We start from the raw sequence: 14,490 nt of genomic DNA, 5'->3' as shown, positions 1-14,490 counted from the left end.
GAGGGTTTTTACCAATAAGACTCTCTCATTTTTTCTTTCTGAACTTACCATCGCCTTATAGTGCCCGTAAGGGTTTTCACCAGTAAGACTCTCTCATTTTTCTTTCCTCCTTTGCGTTCAAATAAAGCGTCATATATAGCACCATAGTCGTGGCACGCTAAACTTGACATTCTCAGAGACTGATCAGAAGGTCTTAAAGGGGAAAGGCAAAAGAATGATAGATTGAATTACAACTTTGGAACCTTTCTTATGAAATATCTGTCCAAAAAGATAAAAATAATAATAATAATAATAATAATAATAACAATAATAATAATAAAAAGTCCCAGTTTCTTCGAATACTAGGGAAATATGATTTTTTCTTTTGGGTGGTGGAACCGAACCCCGAAATAGGGCTGCCTACGTATCCTTTTAGGAATCAGGTCGAACGTAGTTCAATAAACACATTTGATTTTTTTTTTATTCATTTTTTTTTAACTACCTTAGTTCCAAAGAGGGAAAAACAAAGAAAGTGTGAACAAAGCTCAAAAGGGCGAGAAAGGGGTGACCGGTGTTTGGGTAGTGAGAACAATAGCCTTTCATCATCCCAACCTGAAAATGCCAAGTACCATAGCGTCGGAGTGAAAGCATATCAAACATAATATCTTTTGGCTGAGTCTGCACTAATGGCTATGTCAGCCATATTTCCTTCTATATCGGACAACTGCAAAGCTACCTTTGACAACACTTGTTTGATAACATAAGGGCCCTGCCAATTTGGGGCGAATTTTCCCCTCGCCTCTTCTTGGTGCGGAAGGATGCGTTTCACAACAAGTTGCCCAACCTCAAAATGTCTTGGACGCACCTTCTTATTGTAAGTGTGAGCCATCCTTTGCTGGTATAACTGGCCAAAGCAAATCGCCGTTAACCGCTTTTCATCGATTAACGACAATTGTTCTAGTCTAGATTTGACCCATTCAGTGTCATCAATCTCTGCTTCCACAATGATTCGAAGAGAGGGGATTTCTACTTCTGCTGGTATGACTGCTTCAGTTCCATAAACTAATAAGTAAGGAGTTGCGCCAACAGACGTGCGGATAGTTGTGCGGTACCCTAAAAGCGCAAAAGGCAATTTCTCGTGCCATTGCCTGGATCCTTGCACCATCTTCCTAAGGATCTTCTTAATGTTTTTGTTTGCAGCTTCAACAGCTCCATTGGCTTTGGGACGATAAGGGGTAGAGTTGTGATGCATAATTTTAAATTGCTCACATACCTCCTTCATGAGATGACTATTAAGATTGGCTGCATTATCCGTGATAATGGTCTTTGGTATACCAAAACGACATATGATGTTAGAATGAACAAAGTCTACAACCGCTTTCTTGGTGACTGATTTGAATGTAACAGCTTCTACCCATTTGGTGAAGTAGTCAATGGCAACTAGAATGAATCTGTGCCCATTAGAAGCTTTTGGCTCAATTGGACCAATAACATCTATCCCCCAAGCTACGAAAGGCCAAGGAGCAGACATAGGGTGCAACTCCGAAGGGGGCGAATGAATGTGGTCACTGTGAATTTGGCACTGATGACATTTACGTACCTAGCGAAAACAATCTTTCTCCATGGTGAGCCAATATTATCCTACTCGAAGAATCTCTTTGCTAGAGCATAACCGTTCATGTGCGGGCCACATACTCCCGAGTGTACTTCATTCATGATCATTTCAGCTTCTTGGGTATTCACACATCTCAACAAATTCAAATCTGGGGTCCTCCCTACTCGTAAAAGAAACCATTGGAAAGTCGCCTAATAGTTTTTTTTTTTTTTTATCTCCATCGGCATGTATTGGATGTTCTTTTGTTTTTAGGAATCTTTTGATGTCGTGATACCATGGCTCACCATCTGGCTCTACTTCAATTGTATTGGAATAACCGTGTTGATCCCTAATCTGAATCTCCAACGGATCAATATAAGCATTGCATAGGTATGGAAGCATTGAGGCTAAGGTGGCCAAAGCATCAGCCAAGTCACTGTGAAATCTGGGAATATATCTGAACTCGATTGACTTAAACCTTTTGCTAAGATCCTCCAAACATTGTTTGTACGGAATGAGATTGATATCCCGAGTTTCCCATTCACCCTGAGCTTGCCGAATGAGTAAGTCAGAATCTCCCAAAACTATTAACTCATGTGCATCCAAATGTATTGCCATGTTTAAACCCATTATGCAAGCTTCATATTCAGCTGTATTATTGGTATAGAAGAAACAAAGTCGTGCTGTGGTGGGATAATGATGCCCCGTTGGTAAAATAAGAATTGTCCCAATCCCGACACCTTTAATGTTGACCGCCCCATCAAAGTATAATTTCCAGATGTGACTGTCATTGCGAACTTCTTCCTCAACTGAATTAATCTCTTCACCAGGAAAGTAAGTATTCAAAGGCTCATACTAATCATCAACTAGGTTTTCTGCCAAATGATCGGCCAATGCTTGTGCTTTTATAGCGGTGCGGGTGACATAGACAATGTCGAACTCCGTAAGTAAAATCTGCCACTTTTCCAACCTTCCACTCGGCATAGGTTTCTGAAAGATATACTTCAAAGGATCCATTCGAGATATGAGGTGAGTCGTATAGGATGAAAGATAGTGCTTCAGTTTTTGGGCAACCCAAGTCAAACCACAACACGTTCTTTCTAAAAATGTGTATTTTACCTCATAGCTTGTGAACTTCTTGCTCAAATAATAGGTCGCTTGTTCCTTTTTGCCTGTGGCATCATGTTGTCCTAGAACGCACCCAAAGGAATTATCCATCACGGCCAGCTACAAAAACAAAGGCATACCAGGTTCTGGCGGGACTAGCACTGGAGGGTTCGATAAATATTCTTTAATCTTATCAAAAGCCTCTTGACGCTCGTCTATCCACTTGACGTCGGCATCCTTCTTCAACAGCTTGAATATGGGCTCACATGTAGTGGTGAGCTGAGCGATGAACCTATTGATGTAGTTCAACCTACCAAGAAGGCTCATGACATCAGTTCTGTTCTTCGGGGGCGATAATTCCTAAATGGACTTTATCTTGGAAGGGCCTAAGTGATAGATGGGGGATGAAAGTGACATATTAGTATCAACGTAAGAATGGACAGTGTGCAAGAGTTAATTATACAGTGAACGTTGATCCGATGTGGTAAGGAAGGTGTACCTATAAGTATTTGCTAATTATGACGAGAGACTTGCGAGATGGACTTAGTAAATTATTTGAAGGATGATGACTACATCAGAAAGGATAAAAGGTAAAGAGCACCTATAATAATCCAGCATGAAAAAGAAAAAAAAAAGATCGACAAGTTGTAATATCAAGAAGAGAAAGGGAAGTAAATGGCTATTGATTCGTCTTTCATATTATTGAAAAGATACCCGAAGGACGTCAAGAAGCGGCCAGCGAGGGAAAGTTAAAATCTCGCAGACCACGATAAAACTCGGTAGACAATAAATTACGGATGATGCTTCATGAGGATGAACATGTAAATAAGCATGCCCTATGAAGAGCTTTGATGAATAGTGAATATGACTTGTGTAAATAACAAGGAAATAGATATCAAATGATCAGTCCAGAAGGATTGAAAGTCATGAAGACATGATTACGACTTATGCGCAGTCAATAGAAAATGAGAAATGTTCAAGTTAGGTAAAGGCATAGGGAAGGAAACGAAAGGTAGCAACGTTTAGTTATTAGAAGAAGGGACAAAACTTCAGATTATGTTCGAACCAAGCTAATATTTGCGGTGAATATACAGTTCTTTTGATCGTCTCTTCATAAGTACCTACAGTAGTATTCAGATAATGTCGTTTCAACCTGTGCTTTATAAATTGCAAGAAACCGAAGACAACAATTTCAAGAGAAATGCATGCCACTAGAATACGATCTATTTTGATGATAGAATTAAAAGTAAGAGGAACTATATGGACTAAGGAAGCGATATGGAGCAGAAAAGTATAAGATAATGGAGAATTCAATTAAGACTTGCGTACGAAAAGGACATCCCTCGAATGAAACATCCAAAGGAGGTTTCTAGTCGATTTGGTGAGCAGAAAGGTGAGGTTACATTGATGACAGTATTAAGTTCAGCAAGAAAAGTGATAAAAGGAAACTCCAGCATAGCGTCGTAAGAAGAAGTCGAAATGAAATAAGCTAACGAAAGGAAGTGACTAAGTTAGCAGCAAGGGTTTTGGTAGCGAAGATGAGAAGGATTACAAGAAGAATGCGAGGAAGGACAGCATAAGACTACTGGGAGTCGCAATAAGAACAACTAAGACACCTTCAATAAAACATTTAGTCCTGCTGGGTATCAAGATCTTAAGATGTTCGGATCAACACGTTGACAAGTTGAAAGGCATTCGATGAGGTTATGTGCAAGCGAGAAGACATTGACGATTAAAAAGATGGTAACTCTACTTTAACATTAGAGGATGAATGTTCCTAAAGGGGGAAGGATGTTACACCTCGTAAATTTTTGTGCCATTTGTTTCATAAGTAAAGTAGCCCGGAGAAGCCATGGAACCCCTATAAGGTTAAGGAAGACTTTTAACAATTGTTAAGTATGTGCCATAAGGTTTCGGGGTTAAGTGAATCAGTGTTATAACCCGTACTTTCGAGGTTAAACTAGGAGTTCTTAATGTAATAAGGAGGTCGTATTTTAAGTTACTTAAATCATATAATATTCGTATCTTAAGCTTTGGAGTCAAGAAAGTTGTAAAATAAAGTCGGCGAAAAGTATCACAGGTTACATTCATAAAATTTGCTGAAATTTGGGTTTAATGTTACAGAGTTTTTCTCCTAATATACGTGGAGTTACGGGGTAATCCACCTATCAAATTGAATTTCTAGGAGTCTAGTTTCCAACACATTAAATCGTTCATCCATACGACGTCAGAATAGAGAGATATTCGCATTTTCCCAGCCTCGCTGGGACCCACTTAGGTGGTGGCCGAACCGTAGTTACATTAAATTCATTTCCAGCTTCATTTTTCTTCATTCTTCACCGAAAATTCGTCCTAAGGCTCCTCACAAACCTCCTCAAAAGTTCCCAACCATTCAAGAGCCAAACACAAAGATTTAATACAAGTTTTACCTTGGGAGTTAGCTAAAGTGAAAGCAAATCACTTATATTGTGTTGTATCGCTGTTAAGGGTGACTACAAGCTAGGAGATGGTTGAAATTCGACTTGAGGCTACTGTATAAGGTAAGTATATATTTTTCTTGGTTGTGCTTATAATTATTTTGATGTTGGCCATGGAGAATTGATGAAATAAACACAAACCTCCGAATAGAATCATCATTTGGAAAGAGTTGAGTTTGTGGGCTGTTTTCTTGTTATAATCTATGATATAAGGCTGGAATTTGTAGTAAATGACTTCCTTATCATGTTTATAATGTTATTAAGTTAAGATAGGAACATACAAAAGGTGATATGGGTTGTACAGATCCTAATTCGAGCTTGTCGCTCGTTATATAGTATTATGAAGTTGTTATGGATATATATGTTGTGTTGTTGAGATTTATTTTGTTGTATGGGCTGTTGTTGTGATATATGGAATTGGGAGATACTAGTGATATAGGGGAGATGATGCCTGTTTCATTTTAGGATCAAGTTATCAATTGATATACACGATATATGAAAGCCATCTAAAGTCATATACGTATTCCATTGGTTATAGGTTTGGCATATTAATTGTGAAAAGTTTGTGGTTGAGTTGCTTGGATGACTTGAGGTATGTGAAGGTTGTTCCTTCTTTTCTTGGCATGATTCCATATGTAGTAAGAGTGTAACGAACCTTATGACTAGAGATTTGTCAAAGTAGAGCTTGTCATGTTGTTGCATAGTTTCCGAGTGTTATGTTATTCTTTATTAGGGGCCATATCCCCTCCCTACGTCCTTGAGTTTATATAGAGAGACAGGAGAGACATGTTCCAGTATCAGTATTTTTTAGCATATGCACGATATACTGCATGATATACATATATTTTCTTTAGCCTGGCCACTTGGTCAGTGAGACATTTTCTTTAGCCTGGCCACTTGGTCAGTGAGACAGATATGCCTGGCCTATGGGTCAGTGAGACAGATATGCCTGGCCTACGGGTCAGTGAGACAGATTGCCTGGCCACTTGTTCAGTGAGATTTTTTAGTTGCCTGGTGTCACGCCCCAAAACCCACCCTAGACGTGACCGGCATCCGACGTCATGAACAACATCGGAAGAACCTAAATGATGTACAATGACACTTGAACCTGCTAGGTTCAATAATCACCTCCAACAGTTTATAAAATAAATTTAAACAAGTCATGATGTAAGAATCAAATCAGCGGAAGTCTTTATAATTTAAATAATTCAACCAAAACATGATAGTGTGCCCGAAAGAGTTAAACAACAACTCTTCTTCTACCCACATTCGAATGTATACTCAGGAGCTTTTAAGAATAAGGAATAAAAATCTAACTCATCGGGACGCAACCCGAAAACTAATATAAATAAATGGAATTAATAAATGGGGTGTCCCACGAACAAGCATGTGGGTTTACCAAACCAGCAACATCAACAAGTTCTCCTAAACGTTCTGAATGTCACGAACCTGCTCTTCTTCGTTACCTAACATACCATCAAAAACAACAATGGTATGCCTGAGTACTTCGTACTCGGTGAATGCCTCTGGGACAACAAGTGATATGAAAATAAAGTGTAATAACATATAAAGAAATCAGTTCTGAGGATAGTTTGACACAATATGGAAACAGTTATTCAGCCTGTTTATCTCAATGAAAGACAATTATCAAAAATAGGTTATAAAGTCCTTGTCAAGTTCCAACCGCCAAATATGCCATTTAAGTTGATCATGATTATTAACAACAGTTCCATTAAAAGATAAGAATATCACACTTGTCAATACAAGCCCAAAAATCAATCATAACGAAGGGATGACCTTTGAGGTTCCCTAATCATAGCAGCGCATCACACCGAAATATGAAATTTAACAGTAGCTATCCTTCTTCCCGAATAGCTAGGCATAATCACACCCCAGGTAGTGAACTCGGAAGTGGCCACTCTTCCTCCCGAATGGCTAGGCATTATCACACTAGGATCCATAGTGGCTACCTTTCCTCCTGAGTAGCTAGGCAAAACACAACAACCAGTTTTCATAACATAGAAGCCAATTCATAATTCATTTGTAATGTAGTCATATCATCAATTGTCATTAAGGTTCATTACGCCATATTGAAAGAATAAGTCATTTCAATCAGTGTTTTGCAAACGTTTAACTTCTTTACTAAAGATTTCCATGTCCTAATTCATCAATGAGAATATCATTACCAACCCTTAACCATCATTATTAAGCATCTCTTATAGAGGAAAACGTTCATAATATCATATACATATATAGGGTTTGTTACAATCTAGGTTTAATGTGAGTTTGTCCCCTAACACACATTAACTCCATTTAGACATGAATTAGAGTTCAAGAAACATGAAAAGATTACTTTTCTTTTTATTCATTAAAGAACCTTGAATGAAATTTATACTTCCAACAATAGTTTCAAAAAGTGATTTTCATTCAAAATAAGTTTTCAAAAGAAAGACATACCTTAATCCCGCTAAAAAGCTACCAAACGAAATTCCCAAGGTTCAACAATCACACTCTTAGACGAATTCCACACGCCCCTATCTTCTTCTTGAGAATACAAGAACTTAGGGTTTTAGAGAGATGATTTGCTATCAAGAGGGGATGGATATGGTGTGAGAATGATCAATATTGAGTAAGAACTCACCTTAGGGTTAGAGAGACTTTTCTAGGGTTCTTTTCCTTAGAAATATTGATTTGAAACGAAGTGGGAAATAACACAACAAAGTAGGACTTAAAGAAAATTCGGAACCAGAAAATATTCCCCGCTCCGTACTGAGTCTGAGTCGCTGGTTCAGCACCTGATCATGTTTTTTTTTTCGTCTGCAGCTGTGTTTTTCCATGCTGGGTCCGCGACGTGCGCCCAGTACATTTATTTGTGACAATCGATATTCGCTCAGTAAAAGGATCATAAATCCCTGTACATAGATCTGTTTGAGCCCCACTTTATATGGTTGGAAAGGTATTTCAGAGGTCTACAACTTTCATTTTATAAGTTTTCTCAAATTCCCCAAGAAAATACCCTAAAACTGGCCCTAAGTGCATCGTCTTAGATTTAGACGAATTTAGAAGCCCTTAAGAACTCCACTTTTTCGTTTGACTTCAAAACGACTGTTTATCATCCGAATTCATCCCGAATAGATTTATATGGCTAAAATATTAACTTAAATACTGGTTTTTATACATTCACACTTAACTCGAATTTACGGGATGTTACACCTGACACTTGGTCAGTGAGATATACATTATTACTATATTGCATTTCACATGAGATAGGTCAGGTGAGGCATTTCAGGGTATTCCTTGTCCTCCAGATTATATTGTTTTAGTTCAGCTTCAGTTTCATTTATTCTGTTGCCTTACATACTCGGTACATTATTCCTACTGACGCCCCTATTGCCTGGGGGACTGCGTTTCATGCCCGCAGGTCTTGAGATACAAGTTGGTGACCCGTCCAGTAGGATGTCAGCTTAGCGGCCAGTGTTGTTGCACTCCACTTGTTCCGGAGTTGCCATGAGTCAACAAGGTTATAGATATACATATGCATAGGTATGGCGGGGCCCTGTCCCGACCCCGTTATGTCACGTATTCCAGTAGAGGCTTGTAGATAGTATGTATAGTCAAATGACGTCCAGTCTTGCTATTTCATAAGCTGTTTGCAGTTGAGCATTTACAAACTATTCTATTTCAGACATGTTCTCTCATGAGCCTGTAAAGTATTATATGATGGCCCACCTATGTTTGCGTTTATGTCACAGATGTACGTCAGATGGTACTTGGTTAGTACGGTCAGGTGCCCGTCATGGCCCTCCAGTTTGGGTCATGACACATTCGGTCCTCAAGACCCTGAACAAAGGCAACCATCTTGGTGATAGTCATCTTGTCATTCTGAACAACAATATTAGCATCACCATACAAGTCGGGTATAAGGCCCAACACAAATCTCCTAACTATGGCCCTCATGTCAGGAAGCATATACTGAGCAAACTTAGACAAGGAAACAAACTTGAGATAATACTCATTCACACTCATACTATTTTGCCTAGGCCTCTCAAATTCGTAAGCCTTCGCCTCTCTAACCTTAACCGGATGGAAGTGATCAATGAAAGCATCAACAAACTCATCCCAAGTTGTTGTAGATGCATCCTCCCCGCGGGACTGTTCCCACGTCTCATACCAAATATGAGCAACATCTTGCAACTTATAAGCTCCCAACTCTGCTGCCTCTGTTTTCGTAGCATGCATGACACGAAACACCTTTTGAATCCCATCAATGAAATTCTGGGGATCTTTCCCCTTAATAGACCCTGTGAACACTAGAGGCTTCATGTTCAGAAACTCTTTGGTCTGAGGCATGTTCTACCCTCCACTACTTTTTGCGTTTGGGAGTTTCTGACGCGTTGTGCTCGATTAGCAACAATTTGGGTGAGCTGCTGGATAGCTCCCCTAACATCTATATCAGTAGCATTTGGCTGCGGAGTAGTAGTGGTACGGACTTCCATACTCCTCTCTGTAGCTGGGGGTGCAGTATATGTTGCAACCCTTTGAGTCTCAGGCTCCACCTCTTGAGTAACGCTGGTGGTAGCCCTGTGGCTGCTCTTGGAGTACTTTCTCTTTACAGGCATTGTCTGAAATATGTAAAACGCACGACTTAGAAGGATTCCTGAAAGCATAGCTCTAACTGCATGATCTAGAGTATGAAAGAAGTGAGACAATCCTAGATGTCTTGGTGGTCAATTATTTATATGTGTGGGGCCATCACACATATAAAAGTGGCCCCAATGGATACGGTTTCATAGACTCCCTGATACACTTGAACCTAGGCTCTGACGGTTTCATAGACTCCCTGATACACTTGAACCTAGGCTCTGATACCAAGCCTTGTCCCTCCCCGCACCATAGCCTGAGCTTAACACGGCACTCAGTGCCTTGTTGCAAGTGACCAAACGAACCACATGGCTTGCTGCATCAACATGGGGCATGAGCTAATGCGAAATATAATATAAAACATGGGTAGTCTGAATAATCATGGAATCTCATAATAGTAATGAAAATACTTGTTTAAAACATGAAGCGAAATTAGTCTGAATAAACATGATAATGCTGAGCCAAAATGGCTATACGACTCTGAATATCTGACATAACATAACTGACTAGTCTATGAAACCTTTGACATGAGTCTGACTGCTTAACTGTTTACCTGGACAAGGCCCCTGACATAACTTAACTGCATAACTTAATAAACATAAATAATCATAACACCCCGATTAGAAGGGAGCTCACCAAAAGCTGATACGAGTAAGTCCTAACGTGCTGATCCGTTGTCCTATAAATCTGCATTGTGAAATGCAAGCCCCCAGGCAAATAAAGGGGACGTTAGTACACTTGAATTGTACTGGTATGTAAAGCAACTGAATGGAGTAAAGCATAGCACATGAAATAATAGAACTGAAACTGTAAACTGAACATGAACATGAATATATCCGATATAAGTATATATGTATATAACATGAGTAAAATATTTTAAGTAGGTGATACGCTCAAATTACACCTATTAATGGTATAACGCGGACGTTGTCAAATATAGTAACCCAACAAGGTTGGGGTCGAATCCCACAGAGAACAATATGTAGGCAATTTAAGCAGATTAGGAATTATCACTAACAACAACTAGACCGAACGCATCAATGGTGGTTTTTGATAAGGTTTTGATAAAATATAGAAATATAAATTCTAATCTAGAAAGCAAGTAAATTGATCAATGGCCACAAGTAAGGAATTAAGAAATCTATTTCTCAAGTAACGATTCAATCTATTTCACGAATTATAAATAATAGCAAGTTTATGTTAATTAGCCTCGGATAATGACCCTAAATTAACTTCTCCCGAAGATTAACTAGACTACCCAATTGAAGATCCCTCAAGCAATTAGGAGCATTAAGAACACCCGAATATAGCTACAAGTGGTATCGCCTATTCCTAGGTCAATTTCCATTAGATGAGGGTTAACGCCCCAAATTCATGTTAATTATTCTATCCCAACCCCGTTCTTCCTCTTCCGAGTTTCAAACAAAGTAAATGGGCAAGTCTAGGGTTAGCTACTCCCTTGAGAAACGTTGAAGAATAAGAATAATTAAAATAACAAGAACTTACTTGATTAAAAATAATGTCGATGAATAAATAATCAAAACAAGAGTATCAATCTCAATTGTCACACAGAAATTTCCATAAACAATGTTCAAATAAAAGAAAGAATATTTACGTAGGAACCCTAGCCTCCAAACTTGAGTTTTATGCCAAAGATGTCTAAGAATTGTGGCTTATGACATATTTATAGGTGTAGGAAAAAGCCCAAATAAAAATAACTGAATCCAAAACAAAATAGGAGAATTTTTAAGTCCGAAAATTTCCTTCTACGCATCCACTGTGCACGTTTTTTTAAGTCCGAAAATTTCCTTCTACGCATCCACTGTACACGTTGCTGCCAACTTTTCCTTCTTTCAGTTGTTTCAATTTTCATACGTTCAGCTTTGGTTCAATTGCATTCCATATTTCTTTGTCCATCAATCATCAATAATTATGTCTCCCAAGTGGTCCCCTATTTGTCTCCCCTTCATTTTTCCTTTCTTTTTCTTTTCTTTCCTTTTCTTTTAATTTTTTATTGAATTTTGCTTCAAATTGCTTCATCTTCACACTGCTTTATTCCTACATAATAAAAATATAATATTAGCACAATTCATTATAATTAATACTCAAAAGATAATTAAAAGTACTAAAATGTGAGACAATAATGGCTAAATATAAGCAATTTTGGCCGAACATCAACACCCCACACTTAAACTCTTGCTCGTCCTCGAGTAAGCACTAAATCCACTCTCAATAAATCAAGCCTAGGAACACCACCATTTTGGTTGATACCAACAATTAGGGCCTATTGTAACCAACTCATCAAATATACACTTCTTGATCATCATGCAAGATATACAAGTCAACAAATAAATAACAAACTTCTAACCTCCTAATCTCAAAGATGGACTCTAACTCATCAAATTTAAGCTCGCTCCCCTATTCTGTCAAAGAAGCTAATAACATCACCTATCTGTCATGAAACAAGTGCCCTCACAAGAAGAAATAGCCCACACACTCAAATCAAAGAATCGAATGTAATTTAAGAACTTAGCATCAAAGCACAACTCTCGCACTCACAAAGAAATTCACATGTATGCACAAAGAACCATAGGCTTGCCCATTATGTACATCTCTACTAATTAAGTGTGCTCGAATAGAATCAAATAGGACTTTAACGGGTTGTAATGTTGGTTAGGGGATGGGTAGGAAAACTATTTAATAGTGACTTACACTTCCCTAAGCACTTTGCACTTTTAGACTTCATCACCCATTATTTTCATCTTTTCACTTTATTTTTATTTTTTTAGCCCTCTCTTCATCAATTATTTCACAAGTATTTCTTCATCATATCAAGAACGTTTCAATCATTTTTTTTTCAAGCACTTTTTATCCTATTTTTTCACCTTCCTTCTAAGTGGGCCTTTTCATCACTTTGCGACTATCATTGGTCACCATTTTTTCTCTTGACCATCCCTTTTCTTCAGATTTATCAATTAATGTCACAGTCTATGCTACAGTGCTCAAAGAAGCAGGGTGCAAGAACTAGGGATTCAACAAAAAGGATCAAGGCAAAAAATACGGTTAACAAATGAAAGGCTACGACTCGAAAAGGGCTAACTAGTGGTACAATTTACGAAAAAGGCTAAAATTTACAAGACATATCAAAGAATGCCTATCATCATTTTCTAAACGCAAGCAACACTTTTTATTTAGCTTCAATAACATGCAAGGCAAGTTCTAGACTATGATGCAAAATATGGAAATATATAAGAAATCCTCACCACACATGGCACAAGTCTCACTCAAGATGGATCAATTCTACTCTAGGACAGATAGGATCATGACGAACTACAAAATAAGGATAAGCTATATCTGAGAGCCACTATCTTGAGCCTAGGTGTCAGAAAATCTGCTATTTTTTTAATTACTCAAGACTCGGGCTATGAAAGTATTACTCAAGTTCAAGCCCAAATATGCTAGTATCAACCAAGTCAAAAAGGATCTTTCTTCTCTCTTCTTTACTACTAAAAAAAAAAAAATTATCCTAAAAATAAAAAAATTACCCGGTTCAAAGGCCCCCCGGGGAAAGAACCGAGGCCATAAGAAAACCAAAGGGGCGGATGATGTATGCCGCTAAAAGAGAAAAAGAATCTATAAAAGAAAAATAAAAGAACGAAAAAAAGAAAATAAAAAATCTTTTTGAATTTTTATTAGTTTTTTTTTTTAATTATATATATAAGGCTAAGAAAAGAAAAAAAATCCTATGGCATAATCATCCTTGACCTCAAAAATCGGAAGTACCATTCCACACTTAAAAAATATGCATTGTCCTCAATGCATTTATAGTAGAGAAAATTAAAACAAGGGTGAGAAATACTCCCTGAGACCCTCTAGGGCCTAGCTAGCAGCATAATCCTCAACATTAAGGGTCGGGATGACCCCACACTTAAGCCTAAACATGCTCCTCAGCTTTCAACTTCGAGAGTGCACTCGACTTCACCTGTAATCCGCAAAAACAAAACAACACGTGACACTATAAAAAAAAAAAAAAAAAAAATCTAAAACTATTACATTGGGTTGCCTCCCAACAAGCGCCTTAGTTAATGTCGCGGCACGACGTGAATCAACTTTATCGCTTTTCTCGCCATTTGGAGCTTATGAATTGGGCACCCAACATTGATTCAAGTTTGTGACCACGAGCAGCGGGGGGTGGTAAATAGATGACCACGCCAAGTAAAATATTTTTCATCTTACACTTCTTGGCTTTCAAGTGAGGAATGTCATTTTGCCTTCTTCAATTTTCAAATTGCAAAATATACGGCTCTTGAACTTCTTGAATTACGACATCCTCTTTTTCCCCCGGAGGAGTCAACACCAACCAGATTTTTTCGAACAATGGTTGACTCCATTTTTTTTCTTTGGCATTCCCAATAAACTCATCTTCATGATTTACCCTTTCATCTCGAGCATTGGGGAGTTCATAATGATTTGCCCATGGAGGATTTTCTTCGTCCGTCATCAAACCAAGGTGGAGACTAGTTTCCAAGTATTCTTCCAAGGCTTTTTGATTTTGTTACCCTCACTTTAGCGAGTGCACTCCATCATGAGTTTGAACTCACCAATTTGGCCATGCTCACAATAAAAATCACTACTAAACAAGTTTTCATGGAAAGATGCCATTTTTTTTTTCTAAAAATAAAATAAAACACG

At 38.2% G+C, this 14,490-nt stretch overlaps 1 protein-coding gene and 1 pseudogene across 1 annotated transcript; both read right to left on the bottom strand.

Moving 5' to 3' along the window:
• Positions 1-631: 631 nt before the first annotated feature.
• On the bottom strand, positions 632-1,510 carry LOC132064692 (uncharacterized). Its single transcript, XM_059457780.1, has one exon. The coding sequence runs from the start codon at positions 1,508-1,510 to the stop codon at positions 632-634; it is 879 nt and encodes a 292-aa protein (XP_059313763.1).
• Positions 1,511-1,620: 110 nt separating this feature from the next.
• LOC132064682 (uncharacterized) lies at positions 1,621-2,203 on the bottom strand (annotated as a pseudogene).
• Between the last annotated feature and the right edge of the window lie 12,287 nt (positions 2,204-14,490).

Source organism: Lycium ferocissimum, chromosome 1 (assembly GCF_029784015.1).
Source record: "Lycium ferocissimum isolate CSIRO_LF1 chromosome 1, AGI_CSIRO_Lferr_CH_V1, whole genome shotgun sequence".
In the NCBI taxonomy this organism is placed as follows: Eukaryota; Viridiplantae; Streptophyta; class Magnoliopsida; order Solanales; family Solanaceae; genus Lycium; species Lycium ferocissimum.
Note: the sequence above shows the minus strand (reverse complement) of the source record. Positions and strands in the feature narration are given on the sequence as shown.